Genomic DNA, 15,860 nt, shown 5'->3' with positions numbered 1-15,860 from the left:
TTTCACCTGCTTGCTGTAGCTCTAAGTCTGCCAGGAGCCTCAACTGCAGGTTGAATCTGAGCTGTTTTCTCTGTGAGCAAGTCCAGAGATTTCCTGAGGCTCTTACGTATTGATACACACTGCTGTTGCATCGAGGAATCTATTCCATCTGCAGGCTAAACCTGAAACTCTTCTGGCATCTCTGACAGGTACAGTCTCTTCTGATGCCTGAGACTGTACAAAAGCACCAGGCAATTTGTTCCAGTGCTTTGCCATCCTTCTTAGTCATAAAAAGCTTTCTTGATGTGTAAATATCCCTTGTCAAAGTGTAATCCCATTGATTCTTGGTAGATACAGAGAATATTTCTGCAGCTGCTGTCTTTGGAAGACTCATGCTGTGTGGTCCGTCAGCCTTCGCTTCATTCACTGTGCTCCTAACATTCTCAGCCCATTTAAATGAATCCAGGGCTCCTTCTCTTGTTGCTTGTCTGCTCAGCATAAAAATGTATGCACATTCAGAGACACACATATAAATAAATGTCCTTTAAAACATTGTTATTCCTTGCTTGGTTTTACTCAGCCTACAATGGGTAGCTGGATAATCCCTCATTATGTGCACCTTGTGCTCTGGATGACTCTCTGGGCATTGCTCACAGTCAGCTCCCTTTGCTTACTTTGGTAGCTGTTACCTGCTGTTTTTTGCACCTGTAATATAAGGTAAATGACACTCGATTTTTCCGTGCACAAAATCTCCAGTCATTTGGTAAGTTTTCACCCCCTTCTTAAAGCAAAGTCTTATTAAAGAACTTGTCTGAAGTACAGGCTGTGCTGTTAGCTGTTTTGCTGATGCCTGGTCAGGAAAGGAAGGAATTGTGTTGCATTGTTTTCCTTTTACAGGCAATTTAGAAAGATACATTTCAGACCCTACATCATATTTTGCATTTATTTTGGAAACGATAGTTGGAAGCAGTCTGGGCTCCCAACCACTTTAAGTCAGCAGGCAATGCTATTCATCTTCGTCTTTCATTTCTGTAAACAAACAGCTTTCTTCACATACTTGAATACATAAATATTTAGTTTAGCATTGTTGCTCATTATTTCTCAGTTTTCTATTCCTGTAGGGAAAAAGTGCCATACAGCCTGGAGAGGTGACAGTAAATCACTGCTCCATTACAATACTCTATTTGGTGAGTAGCTTGGGGTAAACAGTGTGTGGACTCCCTTCTCACCTTGCTCTCAAACCGTGAACCTTAAGATTTTATCTCCCCTTCAGCATCTCTATGCTTGCTTCATCATTTGTACTGATATATGGCTACAGGCTGGAGCACCAGCTTGTCCATCAGTACAATAATAGCTCCTTAGGACAACTCTTCAAAGTAATGTCTCCAGTTGTAATAGTGGTGTCTTATCTATCCTGTTACTGAGATTTTGCCTGCTGGTAGCCTCTGTTTCTATAGTGTCACTTCAGGATACATCACTGCTATTTTCTTCCTTCTTGCTGCTTTGCCACTTATCTGGCATTGCATACGTTCCACAAGATGAAATCAGCAGGAAGGTGCAGCAGCCAGACTGCTGCACACCCATGAAGTACATGAAAAACCTTTTCTTTTGTGCTGGGAGTCCCAGGATGACAGCTGCTGGGATCTCCAGGGAGGCACAGTGCTGCTATTCTTGTTACTCACACACCTTCTAAAGTTTGCTTCCTGAGCTCTGACTCAGAGCTCGTCTACAAGAGGAAGATCCAGTTCTGCAGAGCATCAGAAGTTCTGGTTCCTACTGAGAATTGGGGTGTCTCGTGACCTGTTTAATAAACCAAATAGAGGTCAGACTACAGACCGTACGTTTCTCCTTCAGATTGATTTGTAAATGTACTTCACTTTTAATTCTCCAGACACTGGTGTATTTTGCATAATTTAATATGGCCTTCCTTTTTGAAAGCCACAGGCATAAAACCTAAATCTGTATGCAGTGCTTGCATTTATACATATATCTACGACAGCATACATGTAAACCACAAACACCACGGGCAGTTTTCTCAAGTCCTGGAGATACGTATTACAGAGAGATCTATTTCACTTAACTCCTGGTGTGCAAAATTCAGCTTTTGAATCCTAAATATGTACTGTGCCCTAGTACTAATTGAAATAAATCCACCTGGACTATATATTTTTTGGTAATATCTCCATTTGAACGAAGGTGCTTTGTTGTCTGGGTGGAATGGTTTTTCCCCCTGAAATGTTAATTAGATGGGGAACGTGTTATACTTAGGAAAAGCTGCATTGCAAACCCACAGATAAACAGATTGATTTAATTTTAATCTGCTTTCATGGTGATGCATAATGATAACCGGTTTCTGTCTCACAGGGCTGAAAACCACAGACCTTAATAAGAGTTTGTGGGTATATTATACAGCTTTAAATAGCTTATGTTGTGCTAGATCGCTCTCCATAAATTATTCTAACTCCATCAGTATCTCAGGGACTCCCGATTCTCTTCTGTTGTGGATTTTCAATCAGTGAAACTATTAGTGTAACCTGAAGAAACTTTGAGGCATCTTCTGAAAACAACTGACAGCACTGATTTGTACGTGAAGTAGTCAATGGGGAAAATAAGTGCAAGAAGGCCTTGCAGAAGCCACTCTGTACGTTATATCCTGCCATCCAAATCCTCATTTTTTATAAGCTGGGTCAAGGTTGATCTAAAACGAAAAGCTCAGTCTTCAGATGGTTAGTATGAAGTCTCCTGATATATGATCCAACTAAAGGCAGAATAATTGGCAGCAGTCTAAAGGATTGGGTTGTAAGACATATTTTCCCATATCTGCAATTAGAATAGAACTGGTGCTGAGGTTGCTCAGCAAAATTAAGACCTTGGAAAGGGAGGAGATTGCTGCTGGAGGTGAAATATTGGCATAGAGACATCATGTGGTCATTGCTGGGTCAAGATTAGGCTCTGGGCAGGAAAAAGCACTGAAGATAAATAGAAACTCCCTCACATTATTTCTGAAGAGCTTTCAGCAGCCATGGTGATGAGTCAAATCCAGAGCATGCTAAGTGGCAGTGATGTCTGCTTGGTGCCTAGGAGCTCCTGAAAATATACCCTTCTGCAAACAGTTTATCTGCCACCTTCCTGACACCACTGGTAACAGGATGATAACCAGGGGTAGTACCAGTGTTAACAGTCTTTCTCTCTTTTTTTGCCTTTGCTTTAACGTGAAAAGTAGCTCACTTTCTCAGAAAGAGCGTGAAGAGCTCCTGCTTGTCTTTGCCCTGAGTGCTTGCAGGAATAGAAAGCTAGATTCAATGTCATGGATCTAAAACACCTTTATTTACATCTGCTTAGGGGTTACACTCTGTTTACACACACTTTGTTTTGGAGTGAAGCTGTGTGGTGTTTGTGTGCTGCATGCAGGACACAGTCAGGAGTGAAATGAGGAGGGGGAGCCATGCCTGTGGCACACAGCTCCTGTGTATTCCTTGCCTTTCATCTCTGACATGTCTAGAGGGTGAATTTGTGTGTTCTGGCTCTGTCTTTCCCTTCTCTGTGCTATTTCAAACCAGGCACTTTGTCGGCAGTATCCCATGGCACTTAGCACTACACGTGCTGTAAGGCTGTTATTTTTCACCAGCCAGCTGTTCCACTTTATACAACACTTAAGTAACAATTTCACAGCCATTATCAGCCTGCAGTAATGACATGGGCTGAAAGCTAAACGCTCGCTGGTTGTAAGCTGCGAAAAGTGGGAGAAGCTAAAATATGCTTTGATAAATGGAAAAGGACAATGCCTGCGTTCAAATCAGCTGAGTTGAAGCCTCTTTTATCACCAGAGTAAACTGTGGCTTGAGGATCATGAGATAGAATTGGGAATTGCTATCTTTATGCACTTAGGGAATGTATTTGCTTGATTTCAGGTGTGATGTATTGACTGTGGGACTTCCTTCTACGTTTTTCTTTCTCCCTTCCCTTGCTTTCTATCCTGTCAGCCTTGACGGGTTTTCAGGGATCGAGAGCTCCCAGGGGTTTTGTTCGCTGTGATTGATTTGGGGTAAGGACTGAGCTACTTACAAGGCTCAGAACACTGCTCCAGAGGTAAATAACAAGCTGTAGAAACTGCTACGAATATATTTAGCTGAATAAACTCATCGTTTTGGGGGAAAAAAAAAAAAAATTGAAAAGTTTAGTAAGCCTTTTCTTTCCTCCACTTTGCCAGTATGAAATCTGGCCCAAAGTAAAGTGGTGAATACAAATAATCCAACAGCTTTACTTTGTGCTGCCCAGCCGTGGTATTTTAAGCAAACGTGCAATGAGATGTACTTAACTGTTAACCGTGAGCAAATACATGAAAAACCTGTGTCATCAGCCTCTTATGTATATGGCACTTGGGAAATCTTGCCAGACTGAACTGTGCCTGAACCAAGAGGCGGCCTCATGAGCCCTCTCAGGAGCAGCTGACAGGTCGAAGATCCAGCTTGCCCTCTGACAGCCAAGCAATTCAATAAAGCAGATTTGCAAGACAGTAGCTGAGCCCTGACAGTAGCCCTAGTGTTTTCATCTCAGGTATCTTCAATTTTATCCATTGACAAATAACATACCTTCAGTTATTATTAACCCTGTTTCATCCAGGTCATCCTTCGGTAATTGCTCAGTGCTATTGCCATCGTAAAATGGGTGAATAAAATTCTGCAATTTCTCCTACAAGTAGCAAACACAGCATCAAGGCAAGCTACGGAAAAATGTCTTTCCTGGGATCGTGGAACTGAAACTTTAATCCTAAATATAGAGGGATATTTAAGTGATTCTTCCAAGAAGAGTTACCTCTATTTGTGGAAAACACTAATTTTGTTACTTTTTTCAATAAAATTAGATTGGGTTTTATTGGATGACTGAAGCAGACCTTATCAAAGGCTCTTCTAAGAAATGCTGACCCATAGGCTGCAATTATTGTAAGGAGTATACCTAAATATATCTAATTGAAACGTTAGGAATCAGTTCTGGATGGCAATCGCTGAATAATGTGAGTGTCAAATATAAGCACACTTGGCTTGGCTTTCTGGTTTTGCGTCCATTTTGCTGCTGGTTTACATCATCACTGGCATTTCAAGGAATCCAGACACTAAATAAGAGGATGATATGAGTTACTGTGTCTGGACACTTCTTTTGGTCTGCTTTATAATGCTATTAAAAAAAAAAAAAAAAAAATTTCATCAATTAGCTGGATTGAGACCCTGTATTGCCTTTTCCATTAGATAAAGTTATTGCGTATATGCCAGCACAGCAAGGTAGAGTATGAAAAGCCCAAGGCTGTTTTTTGTGTGTGCATCCTGACCAGACACCATGCCATACAGAAATCCTAGGCATACTCATGTGCAGACCATAGGGACATCACAGCTCAACAAATGTGCTGTCTGCTACATCCACAGTGACTATCTGCACAGCAAACCCCAGGAGCCAAATGTACGGACAAGTTCAAATGCAAGCAGTTACTCCCTTGCACTGTCACAAGCAGTGTCTGGCTGTGAGGGGAATGGATGTTGCCCTGAGGTGCTGTGAATTGGCTCCATTGGGGTAACTGGCTGTTCAATACGTGCGTGCTCAGCTCAGCAGCTGAAATCACACACTGGCATCTTCTTATTGCCCATAATCAGCTTTTGGAGAGACGGTGACCACGTTACAGACCTAGAAGTATTTCTTAAGCACAGCCATCTAAGCTTGGAAGGATGTGAGCCACCTCTATTTCCCTTGAAGTGGGAATTGTATTTCTCTTGTGGATCTTAGTTGACACCCAGCAGTTTTCCTTTCTAGAAGTGGAATGGGAAGATGGGGCCAGATACAGGTCACTGGCACTGGGCGCAGCCATATGCTGAAATGTGTTTCATCCAGACCATCTGGCCTTTTTCCATCTCCCTTCCTTTCTCTCTGATGCCAGGGATGCTGTTCAATTTCCATTTTTTGACCATTGGTCTCTCATCCTGAGCGACATTCATGGTCTAGGAACTGCGTCTGCTTAAAGTATGTTTTGTAATATTAGCACAGAAACAGCCTGAGCACAAATTGGCAGGTCCTCACGTTGTCCTTCTTCCATGTATGCTGAAGAAATTGCAGCTACTGCTGTTGAATTAGTGGAAGAAGAAATGAAATACTTTTTGCCCAATGTGGTTGAAGAAATACTTTGGCTTTTTATTCTGCAAATTTGTGCGACGTTGTCCTCCAAAGATTTCTTGAGTAGGCAGAGATGATAGTGTTTCTTTGACTGATATTAGCATTCCTGCATGGCAGCAGCAGTTTATACAAAAAAAATCACGTATGTTCTTGTTTTCTCCCCCAGAACTGAGAATTTGCCCTAACATTGAATGGATTTTGTGTATGAGATTTTAAGCAAAAACAATTAAACTGTCATCTCCTAACAGCTCGTGTATGAGGCTGTTTGACCACAATGGGCTTTGTGGTTTTGTAAACACATCTGCAAACAAAAAGTTGACAATAACTGAAACTCCTAATTCAGCAAATTGGCCAACGTTACATCTTGGAATAATTCAGTAGTGCCTTGAGATATTTGGTTAAAGAAGGGGAGAAAAAAGAATTAAGGATTACAGCATTGCCTAAGAAAAAATGAAACGGATGTTTTAAAATATGGATGTGATTCCTCCTCTTTGTTGAATATTCAAAGCTAAAAGAATTATGTCAGTATGCACCAACCACAATTCATTCCAGTCATCATGGCTGTAACATTTTGTCATACGTGGAGATCGGCTTCCAAGGAAACAGTTCTCTCTTGGAGAAAGAATATTTTTAAGTGTTTTTAGGGCCAGAACTGATACAACATTTAAACTCAATACTACTGAAGGACAATGAAGAAATTTTGTGCATTCAGAAAGATGATGGGATTTGGAAGGAAAAAAAAAAACAACCATTAGTTCAATAAGATTTTTATCTTGGTATTATTTTTTTTTAAATGTGTAATGCTTAATTACTTCTCTCATCTCTTTCCCTTGTAATCCTCTCAAACTCTGAGCTGTAGCATTTTCTGTGGGGCAGAAAGGAGAAAATGAAGCAAAAAGTAGCAGATCAAGCTGGTCAACTGCACTCTTGTTCCTCCTAGGGCAAAGGTGAAGAAAGGTGTGAATGTTTTCAGCGTAAGAGCCAGCAGCCCATACTTGTGGGATATCAGAGAGAGTGTGGATTATACGGGGAAATATGCACCAGCTGTTATTGTTTGCCAGAGAAAGTCTGCTGCCTCTGAAAACAGGTAGGTCATTTCCAGCATTCTGCCTTTTCATAATGGATGGTTTTTCTTTTCCTTTTTCAAAGCACCGTGGCACAGTTTTAATAAATTTTATTATAGAGAATGATAAAAATGCTTTTGGAAAAGATGAGGCCGTCTTTGTTTTGTACTGATTGTAAATTGCGCCGCGTGCGCTTTGAACAGAAATTGTTGTTCAGTCTTAATACCCAAAGAAAGTTTTAAAGCTAGTAGGAAATACCATTTTCAAATAGTATTTGGAAGAATGTGTTTCATATCTCAGCATCTGGTTGTGACTTATTTAATCTTTTCAAATTATTTGCTGCCAGGCATTATACCATGGGTAATTATAGGGTTGTTTTGGATTTTATTTACTTATTTTAAATTCAAAGATTTGCAGAGGAATCTAAAACCTACAGCATGAAACCCCCAGTTTTTTTTTTCCCCAGTGTGATTTATATGAGTTTTTAACATGAAGAAGAATAGAAGTTTTCCATTTTCCACTCCCATTGTGCAAGCATTTTGCTAGGACCCTGACCTCTCAAACAGCCATCAACTGGGAGGTGGATGTTCCTATTCTAGTCACAACTGAATGCTGTAGTGAATCAATTTTGATATCATTTTCTGCTGCTTGTCCATTGCTTCTGGAAATGTATGTCAAGTGTGTGTTTACAGGGATCTGACTGCCTGCAAATGTTTGGTATTGCCGCTAGGAAACTTACCATACAACATGAAAATTCCAATTTTGCTGTGATTTGCTTCTGACACTTTACAAAATCTTACAGGTTTGAGGGATTTATAATGGATTTTTGATTTATTTTTTTTTTAAATAAATATCCCCTAATAAGTAGGAAACTTTATGTCGTAAAAAGGAGAGGAGAATAATTATGATCTATCATCTGTTGTCAGACATCTGACCTAAATGTTATTGGTTAAAGAGATGTATCCACACGTGTCAGCATCACACCTTCCTATTGCCTAGCACAACCAGTTGCATTCTTTAAAATTCCAATTCAAAACTACATATAGACAGTGTGAATATTGTTGCTGACTGAAATAGGCATTGGATCAGAACCAAAGATTATATCAACAATGAGTTTCCCATCACACTTTATCTTGTTGGTTCCATGGAATGCGTTGGCCCAATTTCTCTTCTTCATCAGGAAAATATAATGCAACATCATGGGTGAATTGAAGCTTGGCATCTTATTTCTCTTCAATATTCATCATTCAAGAGCAAGCTTTCAAAGTGACCCTTTCTTGTACTTTCATGTGCTGAATACAAGCATGGCTTCATGTTTATTAAAATATATGTGAGCTGTTACATATTTTGGAAGGAAATTCAGGAGCAGACAAGATCATACATCATACATATGTATGCAACTCATATTTAACTTTTGTTTTAACTTATTTCATGTGAATTCACCAGTTGAGCTTTCTGTGCTTTTGAATTTTGAAAACAACTTAGTTATTTTTTGTAAACAAATACTATCATCAAGCATATTTGCAATTCAGTATGATGCTTTTCTCATTAAGTTTAGTCATGCCTGCTTTACTATTCATTTTAGGAAGGATGATCAGTGTTTTATGGGAAACAATTTTTTTTCCCAGTTCCAGAAATGTTTGATGACACTACATATGCACAAGTGGATAGCAGTTAAATATTAATGCCTTTTACCAAATTGTTTGCCTCTGTAGTTCATTTACAAATTTTACAAGCTCTATTTGCATATTATTTAATAATTCCTAAAACTGAGAGATCTGATCATATGAATGCATAGATGGCAATGTTAATTAACGATTTTTACATGGATCAGAAGATAGTGTTGATAAAGCTGACTTTTAGTGACAGATGTAATTTCACAGATTAAGGAGACACGTGTGCAAGTGACAAACTTAACCAGGATGCCCAAGTGTTTCTCTGTCTAAGTTTGAAATATATCAGTCATTTTATGTGGAAAGGTTTTGGCACCTAAAGCTTATCATAACAGGATTAACATAAATATTATCGCAGCCAGCAGGGTGTTTTAGCATGAATATTAACAGCAAATATTGTGAGTTTGTAGGAGAATAACTAATTAAGCCCATCTGTCAAATATGATTTGAAGTTCTCAGAGCCTTGCTTGTTGTGGATTTGTGACAGTGTTCCAGATTAGTGGTGAAGCAATTATGAAGTTCTTCCCAATTCTTCTGATCTCATTCTCAGATGATGATAATTTTGTAACACTCCAAATCCTGACCCATGATATTATTAAATGGGCTTAATAATTGCATCATCTGTACAGCTCTTTTGTTCTCCTTTGAGAACTATCTATCTTCCATCTCTATTTCCACGTAGACAACCATTAAACCAGATAGAAATCTGTGTGATGTGAATTAATCAGTGGCTCAGAAATGTGACTTGGGAAAAATTTAAGCAATGATTGAATCAGGGAATTTGAACCCCAATATGCGTCATCCTTTGCTTTTTCTTTTCGAAGGTGGCTGATATTTGTTCTCCTTAATGAGGTGAATAGAAGGATAAGATCCAGTACTGCAATTTAAGAATGTTTTCCTTGATTATTGTTGTTTCTCAGTGTTTCTGAATCTGAGCATTCCTGCTCAGCTCTCTAGTGAGAACTGATGAAAGAATTGGCAAAAATGTGAGATCTGGATTCTTGCCTGCTCTTCTCTTTTGTTCCCTGTTTGATTGGAAGCAGACCAGGTGCAAAGGATTTGGAAAACCATTAAGGCAGATGATGATGTAGTCTTAGTAGGTTTTATGACATGCCTAAAACAAACTTTGAATAATTTCAGGAAGCATCTAAGATAAATTCAAGGACATCAGTCCCTTATTTGGTAAACACTACTGATACCACTTCCCTGTATCTGTAGCTGTGGAGACAATAAGCAGGATGCTCTGATGTGATTCTAATATCTAAAATGATGCTTTTAAAATGTTTTGTGTTTAGATCTCAGAGTACAAATGTTTGCCAGTTTATGGGAGAATAAGTTGTTGTTTTCTGTGCTTGTGGAAGAGTGAGACCGTTCATCCAAGCACGTATGAAATAGGCAAAGCTTGGCCTCCACCAAGTAGAATCTTTGAATATGGCTGTTTACTTTCTTATCTCCAAATGCAACCAAACTGTATCATGGATAAGCTTTGCTCTCCTTATTGTTGGAAATGTTACAAAGCTGGTATTTCATCTGACACATTCCTGATTATGCTTTTGGGTTACAGCTCTATGGCACTAAAGGACTTATTGGCTTGTGCTGCTGGGAGCTAGATGCTGGTCGTGCTGTTGGTGGGGAAACTTATTTTGATTGTGAACTACAGGGTGGCTGATTCAATCTGTGATAACACTGACACAATAAGAACTATCAACAGTATTTCCTGGGCTATATCCCTCATTTGTTCCCCTGTGTCTCATTGTTTTTGTTATACTGTATCTTAATGCTTAATATTCCTATCATATATAATAAAAGAAAGTAACTTGATATTAGATAGGAGGCAGGAAAATATATGGCGTAATTCACTTTGATTTTCCTGCTCAATGCTTTATTTTTATGATGTTTATACCTTTTACCTTAATGCTCTCTATATTTATCATTTTCACATTTATTATGGAATCTCATGGTAAGTTATTTAACGTCTAGCTTTTATGCTGTAACAGCAGTGAGCTGCTGCCTCATTCTCGTATTTGTTGCATTTGCCAGTACGTATGACAGACTCTCAAGAATGCTATAATTCTAAAATACTTCTGATTATTGCAACAAAAGCAATGAATGTGACATAAATAACAGCCTGATGGGCTCAATAATTATATTGTGTGTCTTGCTGGTGGTCATAAAAATGTTTCATACACACAGTTTTATGATTTAGATTACCATTATTATTTTTCTCCTTGCTATTCATGTGTTCACGTGCCTTTACCAACCAGAAGTACGTTATTTCTTGGAAATAAATTTTCCTACTCATTGGAATTACAGAAGTGATACACACTGAGGCAAATATAAGCTCCAGTGTATGTTGCCTCATTGCAGTGTGAATTACATGAACTCATCACATGGTGTTGTTTCCTCATGAGAAACTCATCATTTGTCATGAAGAAACTGAAGCAAAATCAAGCCTGCCTTCAGATGGTTACCTGCAAGTATGGTATTAGATCAGGACAAGCAGGATCAAAGTTGAGGGAAGGGTTGAGCTAGTCTGTATGTTTGTTAGGGCAAAGCATCTTCAAAATATTAAGTGATGTGGGAATGTGTATGATTACAAACAAAACAGATTTATTTGTGGTTTATATTATTAGGGTCTGAACAGATATCTTACATGGCTTCAAACTTACTTTCTGAGTAATGATTTTATCATAAAAAACTGGCCATTCCTTCAGCATCAATGAATTCAGGCAGATATAATATGTTAGTTTAACCCTGAAATAGCAGAGCTTGACTCCTCCTATGCTTTCCAGTTTTCTAGCTGTAAAGGCATTTATTCTGGTTAGCTCTGGAGTTTCATACAGTTTCTTATTTCTAAGAGTTCATATTTTGTGCCGATGTGAAAGTACGAATGATCTCAGAAGTCGTGCTTATATTTCACATATTTGAAAGCAAAGATTCTGTTTCTCATTTCTCATTTTAAAATTTGAATTTGCCCTCTGAGATGAATTTGCCCTTTGAGATGTCAAGGCAAAACACGTTTGTGTGAACCAGTGCTCAGTGCATCACTCTTGTACACGGTGACCCACTTTTTTTCATTCTTAAAAATATTTTATCAAGCAGTACCGTGCTTCTGTTGAAACCATCCTCGATGCTAATACCCTAATTAAAGAAAAAGGTCTGTAGTTATTATCTTAAGGCAAATCAAAAGGTGAAATATTAATGAACAACTGTTAGGTAAACGCAGATGCCCTAGATATGAATAACTGAGAGGAATAATTGAAGCTTTCGTTACATAGCCATCATGTCCTTAGTTTCTAAAGGTTATATTTGGGTCAGAGGAGATAAGGGACAGAGAGCCGTGTTATTCAGCAGCAGCCCAGGCTTGGCTGATTTTGTAGGGCTTGAATTCTGCCTGGTGTTGGAGTAGCTAAAGGACATTTCCAATGGTCTGGATAACCTCATGCATATTTAGTGTCTTTATTTTTACCCTGGTGTTATCCACCATGATAAATATCATTTTAAACCTGAGGAGGAAAGATTTCCCTTAAGAACCTTAAGGATTCATCATCATCATGCTTGCTCTGTTTGCCGTACTTATCACAGGAATCCTTAAAGCCTGAGCAGCCCCAGGGCTCAAAATAACAATTCCACTGGGACAGAAACAGTTTGCTGCCTATTAGAAAGGAAAAGGCAACTGAGTAATCTTCTGTCTACTAAAAAATCTAATACTGAATGCAAAAATGTGTCTTGTGAAAGTATCTCTGACGGTGCTGTTGATTTTCTGCTCCTTGGAGAACAGCTTGTAAGAAGTAATACTAATAAGACTAATTACTCAGACTAAAATGTTATGCTGAGAATATGCCAGTTACTGTTGAAGTGTGAGGATTCCCATTTTTGGGAATGAAAAAAGGTCAGTGTAGGCTAGCTGTCACTTGTATGTCAACAATGCTTGGATCAGAAGGTTAACATAATTATGTAATTCAATTTAGCATCTCCATAAATTGTTAGGCTATTCCTGCAAGTACAAGGATGAAGTTCACTGGGTATTTGACTTAGACATCAGCTCTGAATCTATAGATTTACTGCTTATGTGAATGAGCCAGGATTGCAATATTTAAGGTGTGTATGTTGTTGATATGAACTGATGATGCAGATACAACTTATCTTTTAATTATTTGAAATTAGTCACCTCTCAGTCTTTAATTGCATCCGTAGGGATAGGATAAGGCTGCAGATTGATGGAGGCATAGAGGGGAAGTGGGTTGAACTTTAAAGACAGTTCTGATAGTAATGCACAGAATCACCTATTGGGGTTTATGGGCATGGAGTGAAATGGGGTTATGTAGCTGGGCTTAGAATGAATTGCATAAAAGTCGATACCCTGAGCAGGGAGCTGCACTGAGCTAATCACTAAGGCAATGCAGAGGTCAATGGCACGCTGTTTTATGACTCACTGTGACTGGGGAAGCCTTAATAACTTGCCCAAGGTTGCACATGGTGTTGACAGAGCGGGAGTCTTTGTGGGTGTCATTGATTTGACCACGCACACACATGCACATATATTTGTAAGAAACAAAAAACAACAAACAAACAGCAAAACCAAACAGCGGTGGGACAGAAAATTGAAGGTGTCTGATTCCACAGGCAGAGCTGTGTGTGATTACTGAGCATTTTGGCTTACATGAAAGGAATGTGTAATGTGATTCATTCCTACCCCTGCCTGGTGATCTGCAGCAGCAAGTGATACTTCCACCTCTTCCACCCCATTCCACCTTCTGCAAGTATTTTCCATGATGCCCTCACAGTCCAGCAGTGAATTTAATCATAGACAAAGAACATGTCTCTCTCTTAATTTCTGCATTCATCCTGACAATACAAAGAATAAGAAGCGAATTAGTTGGCTGTGATTTCTTTATGGTTGAAATTCACTGTCAGAGAGATGGTTGAAGGATTGCTTGCACTTATTATTCTTAGTTTCAGGGATTACCTGAAGATAATAATCAAATGTGCAATTAGCTGAATGGGTGACTATCATCTCCATTCTTTCTTGCCTCAAATTCTCTGGCATCTTGCAAATGAACATGCCTGTCTTTCCTCAGATTTGTCTGAACTATCTGCAGAATACCTTAAATATTGACAAGATACATTCAATGTTGGCAAGGCACTGTCTGTTATATGCTTCTGTTTATTGGAAGCTTTCAAAAATATTAGTGTTGTGAACTTCAGCATGGGGACTGTGGAACAGGATAAATATTCAATTTGTAATGTGTAGAAAGTGAGACAATATTGCTTTCATCTTTTATTTCTTATACTGCTTTTCTAAATCAACTGTAAAATCAATCCCGAGTCATGTTTCTGTTATACCTTAAGGCAGCGGTCTCCATATGTTTATTTAGTGGTGTTGGCATGTGCAGGTGGGCTCTTATCCCATATAAAGGTGGAGACCATTGTACCACAAGTCCTAGGACCATGTCTGTGTGGCACAGAGCAGTGCCACGTGGAGCTAAATGGGCTGCTTCCACCCAGCCCTGCTCACAGCACCGTAGCAAATAGGTCTGTATCGTACATGGCATGTCACTGTGGGCTCACAAGAATGTACAGTGCTGAGTGGTGGTGGTACTTCATTTTCAGTTTATTTAAAACCTACCTTTAATCTTATACTAGAAAGAAAATAATTAGTTTCAATAACTTCTGATACAATTAATTTATTCCTAAGTGGCAAATATTGTACCTGGAGATGAATCGATTAAGAAATATTTCCTCTGAGATGTGTTTTTTTGTTAATTGCTGAGGCAATTAATTTTCTTACAAACATGTAGTTTTTTCTGTCAGGTTATTAAGGCGAGGGAATTGAAAGGCACAGGAAAGTACAAAAGATGATTGTGATAAAATGCTAAATGTAGGAAATACAATGGGTAAAATGTATAATGTATATGTATAATCTATGCATCTTGTGCATTTGTCAACATCTATAACAGGAAGACTTTCAAAAGTTTCAGAAGTTAGGACATCTTAGAATTAATCTCATATGAATATTCATTAAAAAATGTTTTACTTACATGAACACATGGTATTTTTTCCATAGGGTTCTGGGCCGAGGAGAATTTGGCAGACAGGCTCTTGCAAGTCTCTATATAGTGTGTTTTTAAAATAATGTCTTTCTTTTTCTCCTTGAGACTTACAGTTTAAAAACATGTAGGCAGATTTTCTTAAGGGAAAGAGCAAATGCATTTTTTGCTATTTGCATGTGAAACCCCAAGTTTGTCCAAATGCCCAAAGACTTCCTGCCTTGCCAGTTCCTGAGTCCTCTCTGGGAAGCATAAAGCCAGTAGGAAGTTCTTCAATTTTATATTTGTTTTCCATTCTAAACATTTTCTGGTGTGAGAAAAGCCATTCTCCCAAACTCCACAGCACGTGGCTATGTGGTTACACTTTTTATTTGATTTTTTCCCCCCCAATATTTCACAAGACTGGCAGCTAATGAATGGAGAACTATACAACAAACCATCTTGAATGGTTTTAATTATTCTTGTAGCTGTCAAAAGCACAGGGAATATATTCCCATACTCTCACTGATTACTCTATTTCATTTAGAGATACACTTGCACACTCACTGCGTACATACTGTCTATATGCAATTCCTTTTTCAATCCTTTTAAGTTGAATCAAATATGATTTTCTGCACATTAAATACCAAGAACATGTGCTCAGTGAAAGAGCGAGGGCGTGGGTGTATTCTGCATTTATTTTATGTATTTCAGTGAGATAAACCCCTGATTTAGTCCCTAAGAGTCTCAAAGAGAATTACAACGTCTTGATGAAAAATTACTATTTGTTCAAAAATTGAGATTTTGTTCTCAAGAATGACATGAAAATAAATATTGTTTGCAGTGAGTCTAAGGAACAAACGGAGAGGGTTGTAGCTGTCTCTGCATGCACAGTTTCAGAAATGTAGCCTTCTGAACAACCTTTGAGCTGGTGGGCATCAACAATTGTTTTGTAA

At 38.6% G+C, this 15,860-nt stretch overlaps 1 protein-coding gene across 3 annotated transcripts in view; it reads left to right on the top strand.

Moving 5' to 3' along the window:
• Window positions 1-15,860, top strand: part of TMEM132D (transmembrane protein 132D) — a 215,527-nt gene that overhangs the window by 82,615 nt on the left and 117,052 nt on the right. For all 3 annotated transcript variants that reach the window (XM_048964351.1, XM_048964350.1, XM_048964352.1), the window contains one exon: window positions 7,079-7,225. In XM_048964351.1, coding sequence (XP_048820308.1) covers window positions 7,079-7,225 — 147 coding nt within the window. The remainder of the gene's footprint in view (window positions 1-7,078; window positions 7,226-15,860) is intronic.

This window comes from Lagopus muta, chromosome 17, assembly GCF_023343835.1.
Source record: "Lagopus muta isolate bLagMut1 chromosome 17, bLagMut1 primary, whole genome shotgun sequence".
Taxonomy (NCBI): Eukaryota; Metazoa; Chordata; class Aves; order Galliformes; family Phasianidae; genus Lagopus; species Lagopus muta.
This window is presented reverse-complemented; position numbering and strand designations above follow the sequence as displayed.